The 22,673-nt window shown below is 53.1% G+C and overlaps 1 protein-coding gene across 7 annotated transcripts in view; it reads right to left on the bottom strand.

Moving 5' to 3' along the window:
- Positions 1-22,673, bottom strand: part of Ddc (dopa decarboxylase) — a 57,373-nt gene that overhangs the window by 20,043 nt on the left and 14,657 nt on the right. For 5 of the 7 annotated variants that reach the window (XM_087196054.1, XM_021254226.2, XM_087196056.1 and 2 more), the window contains exons 3-8: positions 22,304-22,417; positions 21,540-21,659; positions 16,541-16,675; positions 14,338-14,481; positions 5,055-5,121; positions 1,849-1,943 (exon numbers count right to left, since the gene is read on the bottom strand). In XM_087196054.1, coding sequence (XP_087052180.1) covers positions 1,849-1,943; positions 5,055-5,121; positions 14,338-14,481; positions 16,541-16,675; positions 21,540-21,659; positions 22,304-22,417 — 675 coding nt within the window. The remainder of the gene's footprint in view (positions 1-1,848; positions 1,944-5,054; positions 5,122-14,337; positions 14,482-16,540; positions 16,676-21,539; positions 21,660-22,303; positions 22,418-22,673) is intronic. The other 2 variants (XM_087196057.1, XM_087196058.1) reach the window with 1 other exon arrangement.

Here is a 22,673-nt window from a genome sequence, read left to right as displayed (position 1 = left end):
TAAACCTGGATCACCCAGGAGCCCCGCCCAGGCCTGCCCATAAATCCCAGATGAACCTGTGGCCCTCTTCCCTTGGCCCTGTCCAGGGTGGCCACTTCAGGTAACATGTGTCATCTCCACCAGAAAAGACATTTAGAGCTGGAAGGTAATTTTAAACAATATTTTTAAGTTCTTTTATGTATGACCCAGGTGTGGTGGTGCACCCCCGTAATCCCAGAACTCTGGGAGGCTGAGGCAGGAGGATCGAAGTGGACTCAAGGTCAGCCTGGGCTACATAGTGAGTTCAAGGGCAGCCTGGACTACCCAGCAATGTTTCCAGAGAGATAGGAAGGGGCTCTGAGAATAGGAGGAGACAGGAGGAAAGAAAGCGAAGGGAAAGAAAAGGAATCAAGATACAGTGTCTCTAGGGCCAGTTCCCCACGATGAATGCATTTACTACACATTGCAAACTTACACTAATAAAAAAGGGGGAATAAAACATAAAACTTCCATTGGTGATATCATGTCAGGGAGCACAAAGCTTCCGACATTGGAGCACTTTGGGTCTTGGAATTTTGGATTAAGAATGCTCAACCTGTAGAGACTTATTCTTCACTTTGTAGCACAAAACACTCACCCCAGTAGCTGTGCTCTGAGAACTGAGGGGAGCCAGGTGTGAGGAGCCCCATCTCCTCAGAACTTCTCACAGGCGGCAGCCCCTCCCTGTACTTAGGTTTTTGGGAGCCCCCCAACCCCCAGGATCCAGCTAAACTCTCCATGCAGGAAGCTCTGATGAGCAATTACTGAATGAATGGCCGAATCAATCGAGGGGGATCTAAACCCCAGGGCTATTAGACTCTGGAGTGATCAGAATTGTTCTTTCCCCCAGTTGGACCATTTGTATTCTGCACCTCTGCCACTCTCTGGCTGGAGTTACAGCATTATGAGAATTCAAAACAGTAGCTGGAAAATGGATTGGCTAGGAGATGTACAAGCAGAGAGGGTTTGGGGGAAAAACTAATGATAGCATCAGATGTGTGCTCAGCAGGGCTGCTCTCCCTGCCTGCAGGGCTCTCTCACTCTTGATATGATTAGCTCATCTGCTCCCATGGCACACCCATAGCTGCCTGATCTGTTTGTGAGGCAGACAGAACCCCTGACCTGAGGGCTTTAATTACCCTTTGAATGAGATGTACTAAAACTTTCTTTTGTCCCTAAATATTCCCCACCCCCATGTTCTTTTAAGCTAAAGTCTATGCCATTGCATGCACAGCTCTGCCCCAGATTTGTGCAGACTGGAGGGGAAGACAGCTGTGGGCCTCAGGAGTACTGCTGGGGTACAGGCGTGGGACCAAGGCAAGCTTGCAGCCTTCTGAGGGAGCAACACTGGCGACGATCGCCCGGATGGGGTGGAAATGAAGTGTCAGATTCTCACAAAGGAAGAAGGCACCCATAACTTCGTGCTTTTAAAAAGAACCTTGAACATAGGCATGGGGGCGCACACCTGCAATGCCAGCAGTCTGGGAGGCTGAGGCAGGAGGATTGCAAGTTTAGCCCAGCCTGGGCAACTTAGCAACTTAGTGAGACCTTGTCTCAAAATACAGAATAAAGGGGCCAGGGATTTAGCTCAGTGCAAGCACAAGGTCCTGAGTTAGATCCCTAGTACAAAAAAAAAAAAACAATAAAAAGGGCTGGGGATGGAGCTCAGTGCAAAGGTCCTGGGTTCGATCCCCAGTACCACAGAAAGAAAAAGAAAACGACGTTGGGCTGAGCTGCAGTACAGGGTTAGCGCGCTCACCTAGCATGAGGGACCGTGGGCTCTGCCCCAGCACAGCAAAAGGGTGGGGGACAGGGGCTCCAGGCACCCACCTCCACCCCATCCAGGAGGTGCCGGAACTCCGGGCAGATGAAGGCGCTGCCTGCGTACGCCGCGTCGATGTGCAGCCACACGCGCTCCTTGTTGCCTGTAGCCGGAAGCAGCCGAGAGTTCACATGCAGGGGTCGTCCACCGCCCTGCACAGCCACGGGACTTCGGCAGCAAGGCCACCTGCGGCCGCGGCCCTGCTCCGCGCAGTCCCTCCCCAGGGGAATGTCCCCCGAGTCTCCTCAGGGATCCAGGCCCAAGCGCCCCCTGCCGCCCTCCGGGGCGCGCTCTTCCCCGTGAAGCCAGCTCCGCGTCCAACCGCCCTCCACCGCCCTAGTCCAGCAGAGACAGCACTGCTGTCTCCAGCCTCTCCGCAGCCGCCTCACAGGCACAGCCTCCAGGTTGGCCCGAGCCCTCTGCCCAGACACTCTGGGTCCTCCTGCCCCTCTGCCCCACCGCTTCGTTCTTTTCACAGGCAGAGGAGAGAGAGGTGGCGCCGCCCCAGGACCTGTGGTCACAGCTGTGGAGCTGCACTTGGCCCCGGGGAGAAACGGATGCGATGCCCACAGCCGGGCCCTCCCTCAGCCCCACCGGGATCCTGCGGGTCCCCACCGCTGGGAGGAGAGGCCACTCGGCTCCGCCCACAGAGCCGTGGAAGGCATTTCCAGCTTGGACTCGGGTCCATCTGCAGGGACAAAGCCTTCAGGCGGTCAAGACCCAAGACCGAAGGTGTGGCAAGGACCCCAGCAGCACCTCGCCAGCACAGAGCTCTCCAGGAGTCGGTGGCCAGTGCTATCAGGATCCTGGCCCACGCCAGACACCCAGGCGGCCAGGGCTGGGATCTGAGGCTCCTGGGGCCTCGAGTGTCCAGAGGCGGGGTCTTCGTGGGAGCCTGGGTCCCTGAGCTGCTCCCTGGGCAACTGGCCTGGTGCAGAGTAGACTGTGTGCAGCAGGGGTGTCTGGGCGGGAGAGGCAGCTGGAGCCTGACCCGGGGGACTCTTCCTGCCCCTGTGCCGGCTTCCTCACCTCTGTGCTTCCTATGCACCATGGCCTGAGCAGCTTTCCTCCCTCCCTGCCTGCCTGCCTGCCTGCCTGCCGGGAACCCGCTGACCAGGGAGCCCCTGGAAAGCACTGAGCCAGGATGAACCTCTCCTCCTCAAGTCAAGGGTGCTGGGTCTCCTGTCCCAGGGACGAGGAGTGACTGAGACAAAGCATGGACAGCTGGGGTTTCTCCCTGGGAGCTGCGGGCTGATGGTGGCACTGTTGCTTTCCTTTGATGCACTGTGGGCTCAGCAGGGCTTTGTGTCCTTAGGAGGATGGGGCAGCGGCCTGGCAGCATGCTGTGTTCCAGACGTCTGCTCCTTCAGGATCTGTGCATTACCCCCTCAGCCCCGGTGACCATGTGAGGAGGCGGAGGCTTTGGTGATCATGAGGGGCCCTCAGGGTGGGATCGGTGACTTCATCACACTCAGCTTGGCGTTTGTCCCAGCACTCAAGGGGGCTGAGGCAGGAAGGTCGAAAGTTCAGGCCCAGCCTGGGCAACTCCAAGATGTAGGGAGACCCTAATCACTTGGACCTGGCAATTCTTCTGCCTCAGCCTCCCAGAGAGCTGGATGCCCAGCTAACAGATTCTACCACAGGATGAGGCCTGCTCAGGCTCGGGAACACGGTGCCTGGGCTGAAGGACACCAAGAACTTGCGGACAGTCACAAGCAAGGCCTCCCTTGGATGCAGGACGTGGGCTGAACGGCGCTGACTCCACTGCTGTGCTAGTTACTCTGCCCTCTGTAGCCGCTGGCCGTGAATGAAAGGGCTCCAGTGTTGAAGTGGCCCCTGGGAGGAGATCAAGCAGCTTGGGTCCCTCTGGCCCAGCCCTGGTCTGCGGAGGTCAGCAGGAACGCTGTGCTCGCTGGGGCTGTCACCTCGCCAGCCGGGTGGGCGCAGAAGTCCTGGGCACCCTGAGCCCAACAGCAGCCAGGGATTGCATCAGGCCTGCTGGCCGGAACGTCCAGTTCCCAGTGAGTCTGGGGCAGGGACTTGGAGCTGGCGGAGCTGGCGGGGCTTCAGAGGAGGAGGCCAGGCAGAGGCCTCCCCAGCTGCTGGTCCCTGTCCCTCCCAGCTGGCAGCCTTACAGGTCCTGACAGCTGTCCGCCACATCAGAGCCAGGGGACACGCACGGGGAACAGGCAGGCCTGTGCCTCGGGCCTTCCTGCAGGTGTGAGCACCTGGCACCTGGGCGCAGTGACCCGGTGCACAGTCTGCAGGGCTACAGGGCCTGACCAACTTGACGGGGCAGTGCTGACATGGAGGGCAGAGGCGGGAGCTTCGTACAGATCGGCCGTGGTGTGGACCTGGGCCCTGTGGAGCCCCGGAGTCACACATTAAATGCAGAAGGGCGGAGCTCGCTGGCCATTGTGGGCCTCTTTGGACAGGACTGCGGTCTCCATGGGGACCTGGGTGCCCGCCTGAGGCGGAGGAGGCCGGCGAGAACAGAAAAGCACCCAACACCCCAGGAGCCGCTGGGGCCTGTCTGTCATGCGTCAGATTGCTGAGCTCCGCAGTTCACTGGCAGATAACCCGCAGGCCCTGGGACGCACCCTTCGGCAATGCCGTCCTTGTGCACACGTCATAGCGCGTGCATACCCAAGCCCAGCTGGTACAAGTTCGTGCACACGCCAGCCTGTGGCATGCACCCCTATGTGCGGTCCATCCTCAATGCAGGGACAGTTTGTGGCTGTAAGTCCCCCAGAAAAGCTGCAACAATGGGCATGCCAACCGGGCAAGGTGGTGCACTTCCTAATCCCAGCACTCAGGCACTGAGGCACAGAGTTCTGAGTTCAAGACGAACTCAGGCAACGTAGCAATAAAATATGATACTTAGGAAATGGCCGGGGGTAGCTCAGGTGAAGGAGTGCTGCTCCCAGCACCACCAAGGGTGTGGAAGACCCAGCGAACAGAAGGGAGCAGGTCCCTTGTGATGCGAAGGTCAGGCACTCAGGGACGAGTACGGGCTGAAGCTCTGGAATCAGAAAGCCCTCGGTGGGGCAGGGAGCCAGCAGTGTTCCATCAGCCCTGCAGGTGCCAGGTGCTCTTGCTCCTCAGGAACAAATGCACAGTGCATTTGTAGAGCTGCCCTCGGCTCTCAGCCAATTGGCCCAAGCTCGGGACCCCCAAAGAGGAAGGCTGGGAAGGAACCGGAAGCGACACTTACAGAGAGGACCCACTTCTAGGAGGTTGTCGAAGGAGCAGCAGTTTGTCGTCCCCAGCGTGGCCACCACCTGCAGGGACAAAGCAGACACTGTTCTCATCTCTCAGGGGAGTCAGGGCTGCTCACCCAGGGCCTCCCACTCTGACTGAGAGACCATCATCATGGAGACAGGACCAGCGGGAGCTCCAGGCTGACAGACCAATTTGCAGACCGGAAGCTGAGCTGAATGTTGGGAATGGGGCACTTGGGAAAGATTTCGAAGCACGGCAGCTCGAGAGACAGGAGAGAAGGATTCTCTGTGGTCACTTGGAAGAATTCTTCCAGGTCAAAGATTCTTGGAGTGTTTGGGGTCAATTAAGACCCACAACAGGAGGCTGAGGCAGGAGGATTGAAAGTTCAAGGCCAGCCTGGGCCACTTAGTGATTTAATGAGATTCTGTCTAAGATTTAAAAAGTACTGAAAAAAATGTTTATACAAGCAAACAGTCTGATTTAGGGTGTCACATTCTGTCTGGATAATGACATTTCTCCTCAGCTAGGACAAGTGTGACATTTAATGCAATTTGTGGATCCTTACTGAATCCTTACTGGGGTCTGAGCCATTCAGCAGGCCCTGAGGACGAACCTAGAGGGGGGAAGTTCACCCACAAGCCCCGGGAGGAGGCCTTTGCTTCTGCAGGACCTGTGGCGGCCACGCCCACCTCTCAGGAGAGGCGAAGCCCAGGGACTAAGAAGAGGGCAAGCTCTCTGCTCGGGGGCTTTTGCTCTTCAGCACTGAGGACGGGACCCAGGGCCCTCGTCACACTGAACTGCACCCCCAGCCCTCTCTTTGGCTTTTGTTGTGAGACAGGATTGCGCTAAGTGACCAAGGTACACAGGAAGACTCCAACTCTCGATCCTCCTTACTCAGCCTCCCGGGGTGCTGGTACCACATGTGGCGCCACCACGCCTGGCTACACTGGTGCAGGGTCCCGCCACTGTTTCTCAGAAACACGGCCAGGCACCCGTGTTGCGCCCCAGGATGTGGCCGTGCAGGGGCTGAGCCGTGCCCCGCACCCCGGGAGCTGTCCCCAGCCCACCAGAGCCGGCCCGTCCATAGATCTGGGTCAGCACTACCCAAGTGTGACGACCCCGGAGACCGCACCGGGGACTGTGCCCAAGAGGAGGACATGGCTGCCCCAGGGCCTGGGGAGGCAGGGAGAGGGGCCAGGCCACGGTGAGAGGACAGGAGGGGTGGCCCTGATCTCTGGGACCTTGTCTAGCCCACTGAGGCAGGAGGACAGGGCATCGCAGGCACTGAGCCTTCTCTGGACTCTACAAATGCACCAAGCAGGCGCTGCCCAGGCAAGCGGCCCCAGGGCATGGATTCTCCCTACCTCAACCCTCTCCTGGTCCCCCCTCTGCCCCCTCCCAGGTGCCCCGCCTCGTCCCGAGCATCCTGCATCCGCACTCTGCCTTCCTCTGGGCAGGGAGCCATTCCGTGGGAACCTAGCTAGGGGAGAGTTTTCTCTGGGCTGTGCAGTCCCATCTGAGAGTTGATTGAATATTAAAGTGCATTGTTCAAGGAACCTGGCTATAGGCAGACAGGAGACTTCATGTGCTCTCTGTGGCCTTAAGGGACAGTCAAAGTCACGGTTCAGATGCCACAGCGTTGCTGCACACCAGCACCACCCGCTCCTCTTACACTCTGCGAAATGACTCATCTGGGAGGCGCCATCCCGTTTTCCTCACTTAGATGTCAATGGAGCTGAAGAAAGGCAAGGACACCAGCTATCGAGTTACACGTGTGTCCAACCTCCCTCGCCTGGCCCAGGTGGTCACCAGCTCACAACCGCTGGCATCCCCAGAGGAGATTCTGGCCGGCTTCATCACAAAGCCTCATCACCCCATTCCCTCAGGAAAAGACATTTATTTGTAACGTCATGAGCATTTCTGTAGAAGCAATAAAATTCTGCTTTGTGCTAGAGTAGATCTACTGAGCATAAGAGTGGCATTTTTCCTTTCCTTCCTTCTCCTTCTCTCTTTCTCTTTCTTCCCATTTCTTTTCCCAGTACCAAAAAAGCAAAACAAAACAAAAGCCACAACTGTCTTTCTCTCTCCTATCTTTCCCCCTCCTCCTTCTCCTCCTCCTCCTCCCCCTCCTCCTCTTTCCCTTCTTTTCCTCCTTCTTCTTCCTCCAGTAAAAGAAGTTGAGCTCAGGGCTTTAGCACTGAATTACACCCCAGCCACATTTTGTTTTGAGACAAGGTCTTGCTAATTTGCTTAAGTTGCCCACATTGGGATCAAACTCGTGATCCCCCTGCCTCAGCCTCCTGGAATGCTGGGAAGATAGGCGTCCAGTACCATGGCCATCTGAGTAGCATTTTTTCAGTGCTGACTTGATGGCAAGACTTAACGCTCAGAGCTGCTCCTTGCTCACATTTAACCCTCACAGCAGCCTCCTTAATCTGTCCCTGGCTTCACAGTCGCCTGAGGCAGCACAGATGGGTGATTGTGCTGCCCACATACAGCCTCAGGGCCAGAGTGGCGCAGGCTCCCTTCCCTCCTTCTTGTTAGCCGGCTGCATCTCGACAAGACAGCAGCACTTGGCCCGGGCCCTGGGTGTGGGGCACACACCTGAGATCCAGCTCTCTGGGAGGCTGAGGCAGGAGGATTGCAAGTTTCAATGCAGCCTGGACAATGTAGGGAGACTCTGTCTCAAAATTTGTAAAACAATTTTTCTTTAACCCAGGATGAGGGCTGTGGCTCAAGCTGCAGAGGAGCCCTGGGGGTGGCGGTAGATTCAGGCTGGGGGAGCAGCGGGGGCCGGGACAGGTCACCCGCCAAGCAGCCTCAGTTGTGCAGTGCACATTAGCGCTGGCACCTGCTTCCCCTGGGCTCTGATTCCCTGGGCTCAGCAGCGCCCGTGACATGATGCTAACCTGATTTCGGCCACGCACAGAGCCCTAATCAAATCTGGGCAGGCGGCGAAGTGGGGAAAGCAGGCCTGTGTCCTGAGCGCCTAAGGCCTATGCCTCCCTGCCTGGCATCCTGGAGCCCCAGCTCCCACCGTCTCCTAGCAACAGCCCCCCCCAGCTAATTTCCTTCACTCTTCAACACAAGCAGCTCTCATCATATGGAGCAGAGGGTGCCTCTGTCTTTACCACCAGGAACCCTGGAAGAGGAGAAGGTGCGGGGCTGGGCACGTGCGGCCAGGAGCACCCAGAGTGCCAAGCAGGGTTCTATGGCGAGAACCGTGGCGAACCTGTGAGCCCAGAATGCATGGCTGGGCCCCTTCTCTCTGCTGCAGTGCCTGTCTCAGCTGCTCTCAGGAGAAAGCCAACCAGGGCCTCCAGTACTTCCTAGAATTCGGTCCTTAGACCAATAATGGCACAGCGGGCCCTGGCGGCCCACACCTGTGATCCCAGCACTTGGGGCCTGAGGCAGGAGGATCACAAGTTCAAGCCCAGCCTGGGCAACTAGTGACTTAGCCACACCTTGTTTCAAAATAAAAATTAAAAAATGGCTGGGGCCGTAGCTCAGTGTGAAGGCCCTGGTTCAATCCCCAGTACCAGAAAAAGAAAAAAAGGTAAAAATTCCAAGAAACTTCCAAAAAGAAAACTTGGATTTGTCAGGCACAAAATACTGTGTGTTGAATGCATGTGGGCCCTGCGACAGGCATCAGCAGGATCCTGGACACCCTGGGGCTGGGCTCCAGATGCACAGGACCAGAAAGCACCAGGCCAGTCACTCTGAAGTCCTCCTTCAGTCCCAGTTCCTCTGTCCCCTCAGGAGGCCTGCAGACCTTGCTTGCTCCCGGCCTCTCACACCTGCCCACGCCCTCCCCACTGCTCTCCTGTGTGTGACAGCCCAGCAACTCCCCCATCCCCCGCCACACCCCACCGGGCAGTGGGAGGGAGTCTTTCTGTGTGTCTTACAGAGGAACCTCGAACTCACACACATGGGAGGAAATGGCCCTGACTCGGGACCTCCCTAGGGATGGCGACTTGTGCTTCTCCAGGAAGCTGCCTCATAGCTCTCCCCATCACTCAGACCGGAGGGACCTTAGAACGACAGCGTCCTCCAGGACCCACAGGGCGCTGAGTCCAGGGCCCCTTGGACACCCAAGTCCACAGACTCGGGTCGCTGGTGTGGACTAAATCACTCCCCATGGCCAGCACCACCTCACTCGAGGTAAACACTGTGCAAAGGTTCTCAGGCCAAATTGCTTAGGGGACAAGCCAAAGGGAAAGTGGCTCCGTGGTCAGGGCTGTCGCAGTTTTCACACCAGTCTCTTCAGTCTGCAGCTGGGGAGCGCGTGGATTGAGATCCGGGTTTCAGGGCTAATGGTTCAGATCCGATTGCGCTCCTCCCAGGATGAACAGCCCTTCACTGCCTCCCAAGGCTTGGGGAGGAGCCCATCTGCCAGCACGCAGTCTCTGCGCTGTGGGTTTCTCCTCCACCAGCTCTGCCTCACATTCTCTTTTTTTTGGTACTGGGGATAGAACTCAGGTCATTGTGCTTGCGCAGCAGGCGGCGAAACCACTGGGCTAAATCCTGGCCCTCTGCCTCACATTCTTAATCCACATATTTGAATCAATTCTTCAGGTGAAGAGGAAACACTAAACATGGTGAAAGCGCTAGTCTAGGGCTGGGGGCATCTGGGGCAGACAGAATGATAACTACTCAGTCTATCCTGGGATGCAGCCATAGTGGGACAAATTAACTATGAAAACAGCTGCTTCGTGACTTTAAAACATAATTTTAACATAAGTGAAAAAATAGGTTCTAATGAAAGAACACAAAAACAGGCAAGAGGGAAATTTCTAATAAATAATTCATCACTCTCCCCTGCAACGTTATCATCACCACTAGATTTCTTTCCATAGAAGTCACTGTTTCATCATTATTTTAAAGATCACTTGTTATAAATCGGTACAGCCTTTCTGGAAGGGCATACAGCACTGGGTACCAAACTCTTTGATCAAAAGTAATTCCAGTGGTAGATACTGTTTCCAAAGAATTGATTACTGAAAGATGTGACTTAAGTAAACAAATGAATAAATGTAACTTCATACATGCACTATAAGAAAGAATCACTATAAGAAAGAATCTAAGATAAACACCGAAATATTTCACACTAAGATACTTCTAAGTGTTTTTCAAAATTCAAAATCTGAAGTATGGTTTTCACTGAACGTGTATCACTTTCATATTATCGTAAATTTGAAAACTTGTAAGTTAAGGCATTGTAAGTCTAGGGCCATATGCGTATATACCCATGTGTTAAAAAAGCATGTGATTATTGTAGTTTTTTTCCCCTTGTATTGTTCCTCTTTGAATGGTTTTATTTTTGTGTGTGTTTGATAATAAAATTATTTTTTAAAAAAGCATGTGATTACCCTAAAAGCTCACATTACAACTTCTGTTTGTAATTCCACATTTTTTGCACATGACTGGAGAGATTAATGCAATTTAAATAATTAGTTAATATCTCTGGACACGCAAGGCCCAAAGACATCAGCAACTGAAAGGAGTGGGGGCCTGGATGTGTCCAAACCCAGAGCTTTTTATGCTATTTCAGTTATGCTGGTCTGAATCCATTTATAATTGTGACTTTAAGATATTTCCTCTTTCTTTTACATCCCAGCCATGAAATGAGCAATACACTCCTGCCCAGATGGGCTGCTACCATTTATGGACTGAAATTTCTAAACCAGGAGCCAAAGCAAACCTTTTCACTTTATAAATTGATAATCTCAGGTATTTGTCATAGTGCTGGAAAACTGACTGACACAGGTACCATAGAAAAAATGTCCAGCATGGGAAGGCAGGAGGAAATGCCTATCACATTTAATGAAAATGTTGATCTGAACATGCTTATGATTCCAGCTACTGGGAATTCTGGAAAAGCCATGGAGAGACAGTCAAAGCATGATGTTGCCAAAGTTTTGGTTGGAGGGAGGGAGAAATGAAAGGTGCAAGGCAAGGTCTTTACAGCAGCGAAATAACCCTTAGGTCACTGCAAGGGTGGATATGTGTTCTTACACAGCTGTCAGAATTCATAGCAAATACAACACCAAGGGCGGCCTCTGAGGTAGGCTATGCCCTTTAGGTAATAATAATGCTCAGCCCCAGGGCACCGATTGTAACAAGTGTGTCACAGCAGTGCAGGATGCTGGTAATAGGGGAATGGCGGCACAGCCTGTGAGAGGGATAAGTGACATTGTCTCTTTGATAATTGCCTCATTGAAATTAAAAACCCTGCCCTGCAAAAGACACTGCTCAAAGACTGAAATGACCAAGCCACACACTGGGGAAGATGTCTGCAAACCTTTCAGTAAGCACCAAACTCACTGTGAAGCTAAACTACATAAGCCTGTTGGTTAAAACAAATATACCCATCATCTCATCAGTGGATGGCCAAAGACACGCTTCACATTTCACAAACAAGGACAGATAAATGGGGAATAAGAACATGAAAAGACCTACAGCATCATTCATGGTCAGGGAAATGGAAATTATAGCCATGATGAGAGATTACTGCACAGCTATGGAAAAAGGTAATTTCAGCCAGGTGTGGTGAACACACCTGTAGTCCTGGCACTCTGGGAGGCTGAGGCAGATGGATTGTAAATTTGGGCAACTTAGCCACTTAAAGAGACCCTATCTCCAAATAAAAAAAGGTCTGGAATGCAGCTTAGTTTGAAGGTCTTATGTTTAATCTTCAGTATCACAATAACAAACAAATAAGCTGGTAAAATGTTAACTATAACACCTCTCGATAAGTGAATAGATAATGTAGTACCAAATCTCTGTGGTACAGTTCTGAAAAGGAACAAGGCACAACCATAAGATGGACCTCAAGAACATTAGATTTAGTGCAAAAAGTGAATCTCAAAGGCCACATACTGTATGATTCCATTTATACAATGGTCTCAGAACAGCAGAAGTATGAAGATAGAATACAGAGTATTGATTGCCAAGATAGAGGTAGTGGGAAATAAGAGTGGAGAGAGTGACTCTAACAAGGTCTTAAGAGGCAAATCTTTCGGGGGATGAAATATCTCAATATTCTGATGGAGAAGGTAGTTACAGGATGACATCGTACTGTAGTTACCCAAGCTGCAACAACTGGAGAAATCATATAGGATATGGATCTATATGTGCTAACTTTGCAATTTTCCATGAATATATGATTACTTCAAAATAAAAAGTTAAAAATTTTCAGTATTTAAAATGACATGTTTGTCAACTGGGCAAAGCTAAAGAGAGAATCAGCAAGTTTAAATACATTAAAGTATGGAGATTTTTTTAGAGTGATGGAAAATGTCAACAAGCATAAGAGATATTTGGTGCTTAGTAGAAAGCTCTAACATATGTGTAATCAGCATTCCAGAGTACGAGGAGGGAAGAAATGAACAGAAGTAAATTTTGAGAAATCAACAGGTAAGTATTTCCCAAAACTGATGAGACAACAAGTGAGATTCAAAAATTTCTGTGAAACCCAAGCAAAATAAGTGCAAAGACTGACATCTGACATCTCAGAAGAACTCATGGGAGAAGGAAGTCAATAGACCTGTATGTCATTACCACCTTAGAATTCTATACCTAGCAAAACTGTCTTCCAAAATAAAGACATTTTCAGAAAAACAAAGCCAAAGACAATTCATGGCTTCAAACTGACACTAAGAGGAATTATAAAGAGAAATTTTTAGACAGAAGCAAACAATGGCAGAGGAAAATGAGAAAATGGAATGACATAAAACACTTGATTAATCCAAGAAAATTTTTTGAGACAGGATGTTGCTATGTAATTTAGGCTGGCTTTGAACTCACTATGTAACCCAGGCAATCCTCCTGTCTCAGCCTCCTGAGTACTGGCATTACAGGTGTGTGTCACCATGCCTGGCTTTGTAATTTTTATAAAATAAAATGTTCTCATCACTGTATGTGATATTTCCTCTATGGCTTTCATTCTTTAAATCTAAAGGAAGGTATTTTAATAAATTTTATTTTTCCGAGATATTCTAGTGACTCTTCATACTGAAACTACAGGTTCAAAAACTGTAAATTGAATTCTTTCAAATAATACTGAAACTGTACATGGAAATTTTAAGGGTACTCTTCTCCCCTGAATGATTGCCCCTCCAAATCCTTGTTTATTTGAGGAACATTCACTCTGCCATGTCTACAGGGTCCACATCCACAGTTTTAATCAACCATGGATCAAAAATATTTCAAAAATGTGCATCTGTACTGAATATGCAGACATTTTCTTGTTGTTGTCCCTTTAATAAGGCATTGATTATAACAATCGTTTCCGCAGCATTACATTGTACCAGCACCACGAGTAATTTAGAGATTTAAAGTATGCAGGGGAGCACTGTGTGCTTTATAAACAAAACCTACACTCAGCTCATGTTTGTAGGACTTGGGACTCTGTGGTATTTGAGTGTCCTTGGATTTGGCATCTGGGGGTTCCTGGGATGAATCACCCACAAATACTGAGGAACAGCTGCATTTTCTGAACCTCTGCTGAGTCAGGCTCTCCTGGGAGCCGAAGTGGTCCTGTGACTGTCTCTCACAGCGCACAGCTGAGCCCTGCGGTACCTGGCGCTTCATGCCCTGCAGGTCTGGGCCACGGGGATGCCTGTTGTTAAGAGCTCCCCAGGCGACTGACATGCAGCCAGGCTGAACACGAGTGACCCCACAGCAGGCCTGCGATCGCACCCACAGGGCTGCACACTCCGCGTGCGGTCCACCCAGAACACACTTCTGCCGCTCAGCTGAGCCCATGGTCCCTGCTCCCCCTGGAGGGCGCTATGTGGACATCAGGCCCAGAGACTGGCATGGGGATGTCTCAGGGTCTACTGAGGACTTCCGGGCCAGGCAGCCACCCTGCTGTTCACTTCTAACTGGGTTCACTCCTCAGACATCCCTTGCCACTGACCACTTTAGAAAGGGCTGTCACAGGACGGCCACCTGTTGTCCTTCCTGACAACAGGGGAAACAAGACTCCATGGCTCAGGAGAATCCCCAACCGCAGCCTGGGGTGGCGGTGCCCGCCTGTCATCCCAGCACTCTGGGAGGCTGAGGCAGGAGGGTCACAAGCTTGATCGCAGTCTGGGTAATTCTGCAACTTAGTGAGGCCCAGTCTCAAAATAGAAAGGGCTGGGATGCAGCTTAGGCCTAGGGACAGCACAGCAGCCTGCAAAGCGGCTCTGACACATGTGCACGCACACGCTCACACACACACACACACACACACACACACACACAAGTGCCAGTGAGGGCTGGAGACTTACGAAGAAGGGAATCAGGCCGCTTGCCTTGTCTCGCTCCAAGGCCTCCTGCAGGGCGGAAGCTCGCATGGCGAAGTTGCCGTCTGAAGGGATGGCTTTTAGTTTCACCCCACCGATGAGTCCGGCCCTTTCCACCGAGGAGTGTGCCTTGAGCAAGCGGGAGATGGGAGGTGCATGTGTAAATGCTGAGGAGAGACACAGGTTTTCTGTGCTTGTCTTTATTGCAGTATTGGGATTGAGCCCAGGACGGCAGCCCTGAGCCCCATCATCAGCCCTTCTTTTATCTTTTATTCTGAGGTGGTATCTCTCCAAGTTGCTAAGTTGCCTAGCCTGGGCTCAAACTTGGGATCCTCCTGCCTCAGCCTCCCAGAGTGCTGGGATCATCAGCGTGTGCCTCTAGGCCCTGCTTTTTCTTTTCTTTGTATATTTTTGATCTGTGGTTGGTTGAACCCTCATGGGCCTGTAGACTTGGATTTGGATACTGCACTGCGGCAGGATGGTGATTTACCCTCCTCCAGACGACCAGCGCAGTTCCTCTCCCGGAAGCCCCCACCTTGGGCACTGTGTCCTAGCCTCTTACCTGGTCCTAACCGCCCTGTGGGGGGCTTTCCTAGCCACTCTGGAGACAGAGGGCCCCATCAGGCTTCACAGCCCTGGGCCCAGTCCAGGCCTTTCCGGGGTGCTGCCGGTCCTCTGTTCATGGCCCTTGTTCCAGTGAGAAAATGGAAGCACCCGGCCCAGAGGAAGCCGTGACAAACAGTGACAAGGCCTCAGCACCCTGGCCTAGAAGAGGCAGGAGGCCGTGGGTCTCCTCTTTGCTTGCTAGGATGGAAAATCCCTGGTGAAACTCGTGCCCCCAGGAAGCTGGTCTTTCCCTGATCTTTGTCCAAGGAAGAGGCGGGACGGGTTTGTGAGCCCACGAAAGACCCGGCTGCTGGCATCCTAGTCCCCGAGGCCCATCCTGGGCAGGGGCAGCAGTGGGCCTGACTGGGCGGCGAAGCTGCACTTTGCAGGCCCCAGCACAGCCCATGCGGCTGACGCAGGTGCTGTGGGCACTGCTGACGGTGCCCAGCACGGGATGGGCCACTGTACACACCCACAGGGCCAGGGCCACTCACGGAGGGTCCAAGTCACACAGCAGAGCGTCCTGCACTGCACTGAGCTGGGCCTCCTGGGAACACAGCTCCTCTTTCCTCCCCTCCGGACCCAATCCCTGGCCAGGCCCAAGGAGCCCCAGGGACTGGTGTCCCCTCGGGAGATGTGGGCACAGACCCCGTGTCACGCCCCTGTTGCACCCAGCTCCTGGGAAACCTGGTGGGGGCCCAGAGAGCAGGGGAAGGCGACCCCAGCATCCCTAGCATCTGTCTCAGCTGGGCCCTGCGAGGCTGTGTTCTTGGTTTGGTTGCTTTTTTAAGCTCCCGGGAAACAAGGGAGGCATAAAAGCGAAGAGCGATCTTCTCCATGGTAGTGGAACCCTAATGCACGGAGTCAGGACACGCAGAGCTATAATCCTCCCAACTAAGCCCTGAAATGTGGGCGCTGCATTTGTTCCAGGCTAACTGGCACAGCCACGCACATGGGCTAAGGAACTCACTGCAGACAAGTGGGTTGGCAGAGCTGAGCCAGTGACTCCCTGTGAAGTCCACCTTCCTAGGCATGGCTCAGTTTACCCTTCGTGCTGTCTCGGGAATGTTTTCTTGTGGGATTACCCCTTACACTGCCCAGTCCCCTCCCCCTGGCTTTCTCACACACCTCTGGGTGTCCTGTTGCTGTTTACTATTTTCCAACGGTTTACCAGGGGAATCCTATTCGAGCCCTCTGCCTTCAGTTTCCTTACCCTTGCGAGCAAATCCAGTCCTTCGTCCTAGGCCCAGCCCCAGTGAGGCTGAGCAGCTACACCAGAAGGGTGCTTCGACCCCCATCTGATGGTAAAGAAGGCAGCGGCCCAGAGATTCGAGTGATTTGCCTGACAGCCCGAGGGTGACAGCAGCACTGGGGTTGGAGGCGGAGGCTCAGCCCCACGTCCACTTCCTCTGCGCTGCTGCTGGGAGTGGGGCCGGGAAGCCCATGCTGGTGGGAACCAAGCCTATCATCTTTTCCCTAGCCTCCCCGAGGAGCTGTTCTTGGATCAGAAAGGATGCTGAGCTTATTTGGATTCAATCTCTCGAGCTCAGGGCTCAGGCCACCCCCTACCCGCCCCTCTCACCTGGTCGGATGAGTAGGCCACCAGCCTCTCCATGATGGCGGCCTGTGTCAGCTCCGGGAAGGTGGCCTGCAGCTGTCGGGTCACTTTGGTCCGAGCAGCCAATAGGGCCACCAGCGTGGCTTCACTGGCACTCCCCTAAATCCAACAGAAAGATCCAAATGAGACCCAAGACATGCTGTAATCCCAGCCCTCAGAAGGCTGAGGCAGGAGGATCCCTGTGAGTTCAAAGCCAGCCTGCACTACATCGGGAGATCTTGTCTCAGAAACTCACAGTGCATCGAAGGATTCAGTGTCTAAACTGTGGGAAGACATATTATTTCCTATCCATGGTTTTCTTAAAAGATGAACCTAAATTGCAAAGATCACTTGTTTTTGCACAGGAATAATCTAACTCTTGGGGAGGCAGACTTTACTCTGGAGGATTTCTTTCAGTCCCTTATGAATTGCAAATTGCAAATCCACACACTGAGGCCTCTCTGAATGTAACTGCATTTGCAAACAGGATCTTTGAAGAGATCATTCGGTGAAAAGGAGGCCTTCGGTGTTGGCCAGAGCAGCCCAGGCCGGTGCACAGCTAGGAGAAGAAATTTGGTCCCCACTACAGAGGACGCAGAGGGAAGGTGGCCTTGCGCAAGGCACAGAGAGGCCCCGGCAGGAGCCACCCCACTGCGCCTGCCCTGGACACGGAGACTGCGGATTTGCACTGTGGAGCCCCACAGCCCTGGGCTTTGTCTCGGGGATGCCAGCAAGGACTGCGGAGAATGCCACCGCTTATTCCAGCCCAGTAGCTCAGAGTGTTCAGATTCATCCTTTGAAGTTGCACATGAGAGAAACAGGGATTTAGCGCTTGCTCTCCACGTGGCCCCTTTTAATTTACAAAATAATCGATCCCATTTGAAGATATCTGACAAACGAAAGAAGACTGTTGTGTTCTGACTGTGAAAAAGGTTTATAAGATAGTGCTGCAGAGAAATGCACCACGCTAAGTAGAAATGCTAACTTCTATTAACATTTTTTGGTAGTGCTGGGATTGAGCCCAGGACCTTCACATTGTGCTACACCCCCAGGCGTGTTTAATTTTTATCTTTACATCAATACAGGGTCTCACTAAGTTACTGAACTGCCCGGGCTGGCTCCAACTTGGGGTCCTCCTGCCTCAGCCTCTCCGAGTGCTGGGATCACAGGCGTGGCGTGCACCCCCATTTTATCCTCCTTCCATTAATCCTGATTTCCTATTCCAATTTTTACTAATTTACTGCATTCCCTATTATTTTCAACTAACTCATATTCCTTGGGGAAATGGGTAAGACTTGGGATAAACACATTTGCTCCCATTACCGAAGCTCTAACACAGGAGTTTGAATAGATCCATGCTCCTCCGAATTCAGCATCTAACACAATGTGTCTGTATTCCCTTCAGGTTGTGTTTTTTGCATTTCCTTCGGGTTTTGTTTTGATGAGCAGCTATCTTAGAGGGGTTTAGACCAAGAGAAGGAAACTGGATGACAAAGTGAAATGAAATCCAACCCCTTGCCCTGAAGGCAGGTGCTGTATTCTACGTTTCTTACTAGCACCCCAGTATCCCTCCCACGCCTCTTCTTCATGCCCCTCCCACAGTCTGTTGGCCAATGGTTCAGCCACCAAAGAATGCACCAGACTGAGGGCTGGGCTCTGTGCTCTTGCCCTCAGCCCTCAGCTGGGCCCAAGGCTGCCACCTAACTCTGCCCTGAAGCCTAGGACTCCAGTCCCACTCTGTCTACACCACAGTTTAACAAGAGGCTTCGAGCCACTCGCCCACTCGTGAGGGGCTTGGGACCGACCGGATGACTGTGTCTGGACAAAATGCTCCCGTTTAGTCAGCTCCCGGTGGCTTTCAAAACAACAAGCCAGACACAACTTGGCAGCTGACGCCCCAGAGGCGCCAGGCCTGAGGCAACGAGAGTCGGGAGGAGTGCACCCTGGGGTGTCCATGTCCTCTGCTGCCAGCTGAAGAGGGGGGCTTCTCTTTGGTAAGAGAAGTGGCCACTCCTGCCCAGCTGTTGCTTCAGGACAAAGGTTGCCATGGCAAAGCGTTGGGGGCTGGTGAGGAGGCTGGTGGAGCCAGGGGCAGCAGCCACTTTTGTCATCTGATTGTCTCAAGTGTCACCCACATGTGGAAGAAATTGGCGTCTTTTCTTCCACACAAGCTCTCAAACCCAATTAGAGCCTGCTCCTGCAGGCCTTGCCTGTCCAGCCATACCAGGAGCACTTGCCCTCTGGTCCAAACACTGTCACGTGCAGATGACAGATCCGTGGGATTGATAAGGTTGCAGGCTCCGACTGTCCCCAGCTCACAGATGGAGGGTGGCGGCCCAGTCAGCCCTGTCTGCCCAGGTGGGGGCAACATGGGAGCCAAGGCTGAGAGATAATTTAACCCAGGGACAAGCTGGGTTAGCACCAAATCTCCTTCGTACCAGTTACTGTTGTTGTTATTCGCAGTACTGGGGACTGAACCAGCTGCATCTCAGCCCCCTTTTTTAAAATTCTTTATTTTGAGACAGGGTCTGGCTAAGTCACTAAGATGCCTAAGTTGGGCTCAAACTCGATAGCCTCCTGCCTCAGCCTCCCAGAGGGCTAGAATTACAGGCCTGTGCCACACACCCAGCTAGTCTTGTTCTTAATTCACTTTTGACCTTGATCATTCTATACTATCTTTCTGAGCCTCAGTTTTCTCATCTATGGAAAACACTGTCAATAATACAGTCAATCCTCATAAATATTTTGAGGATGAAAAAGTGATGATATAAACCATAAGAAATGGGTGAAAACATGGGGGAGTCCACAGATGTCCAACAGCAGCAGCTATGATTATAATGGGTCCCCTTGGTTACACGGCACTTGTAAAATCCTTTGCAAAGTATCCAATTGGAAGAGTCACCCTGGGGTGCTGAAAAGAACTGAATCTCACATTATGTTTCCAGTAGCAGCCAACTATTCAGAAATGCTCTCCTTTGTCCTTGTGGGAGCCGGTTTTACTTTGGTGGCATGCGCCTGTCTCCGGAGCACACAGCCAGAGGAGCCTGGGAGGGAGCTTCTAATCCTAGCAGATGGCCCCACCTCATCTGAAAGGTCACCCTCTGAAATGGGATTAACAGGAGTGGAGATTTCAATCCAGCAAAAAGTACCTTCAGTATTATTTATGTAGGTTGTGACGTGTCAGAAAACCATATGGTTGTAATATTCTCAAAGAAGATTTAAACTTTGGAAAATGTTCAGAATAAAATAAAATGAAGCACTGTACAGAAAACCGTCTGGATTTGGCTGCCTCAGTTCGTTTTACAGGAACATCTATCTCAGCCTCACACTGGGCACATCCGGGGGTCTCCGGGCCAGGCTGAATTAGAATTCATCTCCTCGGGCGGGACCTAGAGCCAGGGAATCTGCCCATAATGAGCTCTCTGACTGTTGCCCGCTGCATCAGTGGGCACGAGGACACACCAGCGTGCCCGAGGGTCCCAGGCCCATGATGCTGACCTCTGGGGGGAATGACTCTGTGATGGGATTGTGCAGAGAATCTGAACTTGGAGAGATCACCCAGATTACCAGAGTGCACCCAACTGAACACGTGGGTTCCTACATGCGAAATCCAGTTTCCATCTGCACTCAGAGAAAGAGAGGCCATGGGAGGAGGGTGGGAGAGAAAGGCAGGGCTGGCCTTGCAGGTGGAAGTGGGACAAGGGCTGAAGATTTCCAGAACCCTTAGAAGCTAGAAAGGATGAAGAAATGGATTCCCCCTTGGGTCTGCAAACTGCCAAGCTTGACTGGAGCCCAATCAGGCCCAGGTCAGACTTCTCACCTACAGAACGGTAAGATGATAAACCGTCTGAAAGCCGCTAAAGCCAGATGTAGGGCTGCACCCTGGGAGGCTGAGGCAGGAGGATAGCAAATTGGAGCCCAGCCAGGGCAACTTAGCAATTTATCAATATCCTATCTCAAAATAAAGGGAACAGGGATGGAGCGCGGTGCAAAGGCCTTGGATTCAATCCCCAGTACTGAAACAAAAGAGCACTAATATGTGTCACAGCAATCACAGAAAAGTAAGAGCAGACAGGAGTTCAGAGACCCTGGTGTTGCTGAGTCTCAGGACCGGAAATGGCAGCAGTGCTGCGGGGTGTGGCTTGGCCACTGCAGCCAGGGGGCCTTGGGAAAGGCTGTCCCAGTCTGCGCCGCTGGGTGCCTGTGAGGAGAGCGCAACACAAGGCTGCCGTGACTGATTGGCACCTCCACATCGGAAACTGTCCTGAGAGAAGAATCCCTTTTCCCGGAAGGGGGCAGCGCTCTGGGCGTGGGATCTGTACTGAAGATGGGAAGGATGGCAGGGGCAGGGGTCCCTGCAGCTCACCCTCCTCGCCGGCACATTTTGTACAAAACGCACCAAGTCCAAGTCACCGCAGGGACACCTGTCCTGCAGATCCTGGTGGGACAGAAAAGCTGTCACACGGTCCTCTGCATCCTCAGCAGATGCAAGCAAGAAGAGCTCGCGTCCACGCCGCAGCCACAGGGAGGGGACTGGCTCTCAGACATGTGGCACTCAGAGCCATGAGCCTGGCTGCCACTGTCCCCTGCGGTGAGTAGGGGCTCCCTGGCAGTGGTGAGATCGAAGGGCTGAGTCACAGCTACTGTGAGTTACCAGCGGGGAGACACAGGGCAAGTTATCTGATGTTCTGTGCCTCAGTAGCCTCTCCTGCAAAATGGGGCTTGAAAGCACAGGGAATGCAAAGAGTCTGGAGTGTGGGGGTTCTATGGCTGGCACCAGGGGACCCTGCTCAGATGGTGGCCAGATTGCTCCGAGCCACCAGGACCAGGGGCCCCAGGAGGGGACGGGTCCAAATCCAGCTCCGCCCAGTCTGGGGACAGCTGGCCCCAGAGCGAGTTGGGCTGATGTTCCAGGAGAAAGACAAGGATCCATGGAGCCGAATCCTGGGCTCCCGCCCCACCTGTGTGGGCCACAGCCCCTCACCTGGATCACGCCTCCACCCATGCCCGCAGACCCAGCCAGGAAGGCATCCGGCAGCTGCAGCATCTTCCCCAGCCAGTCCATCATCACCGTCTCCAGCTCCGTGCACGCTGGGCTGGCTGCCTGCAGGAGGGGTGAGCCAGGGGGAAAGGGGCCTGAGGGCCGAGCCCTCTGCCACCCCACTCCCCCGATCTAAGAAAAACCAAGTGTTCCAGAGCCAAATGGAGGATGGATGATGATGGAAGGGAGGGAGGAAGAGGTGGGGAGGGAGGGATCCGGGGGCAGAAAGGACCACGATGCCACGGATGCAGGTCCCGACCCTCCGAGGATGCAACCATTACCTATTCTACTAACAGGACACTATATTGTTAATTAAATTTCTAAAACATTAAACATTTAAACATTTTTAAATTGAAGAATTTAAAAATCTTTCTGAAATTCCCCTCCTGGGGGAAGGCTCTGAGTGGCAGCTGTGCTGTGACCATGTCTTCCAAACACGTGTGTCAGAGGCCAAATCCCCATGGGAGGCTCTTGGGGTGGGTCCTGTCAGGGGTGGGCCTGGGGAAACCCCACGACCCCTCGAGGCTGGCATCGCAGCAGTGGCTCGTGACAAATGGCGGGACCCTTCCTCTCTGCCGCTTACTTCCAAGTCTCTCCATCTCAGGGCCTCCCTCTCAGGCGAGTCCTTCTCTCCTCCCTGCCAGGTGGCCCTGCTGCCCACAGGTGGCCCTGCCACCCTGTCCCGCCCAGGGCCACGGGACACTCACCCAGGAGAAGCCGATGCAGCCGATGGCCCCACACAGCATGTCCGCCAGCAGGGCCGGGTAGGAGCTGGCCGTGGGGAAGTAGGCGAAGAAGTAGGGGCTGTGCCAGTGAGTCACCTGTGGAGGCGGCTGTCACTCGGGCAGGCACCTGGGCCCTGCTCCTGGCTGCCTGGTGTGGGTCCCCTCCGCCGCCCCCCCCCACACCGGGAGGGTGCAGCATCCACACCCAGCTTGCTGTCCCCATGCACATGGAGTCCTTTTTCCAGCCCTGAAGGAAATGCTCCCTCCCCCAGTGTAGGGTAATCATTCTCACTAGCCACAGGCATGGGCCGAGCAAACCACGTCTCTAAAAATGGCACTGTTCTGTCCCTGC

Source organism: Heterocephalus glaber, unplaced genomic scaffold, assembly GCF_053883595.1.
Source record: "Heterocephalus glaber isolate CG9 unplaced genomic scaffold, H.glaber_assembly_v1.0 deba00001610, whole genome shotgun sequence".
Classification (NCBI taxonomy): Eukaryota; Metazoa; Chordata; class Mammalia; order Rodentia; family Bathyergidae; genus Heterocephalus; species Heterocephalus glaber.
This window is presented reverse-complemented; position numbering and strand designations above follow the sequence as displayed.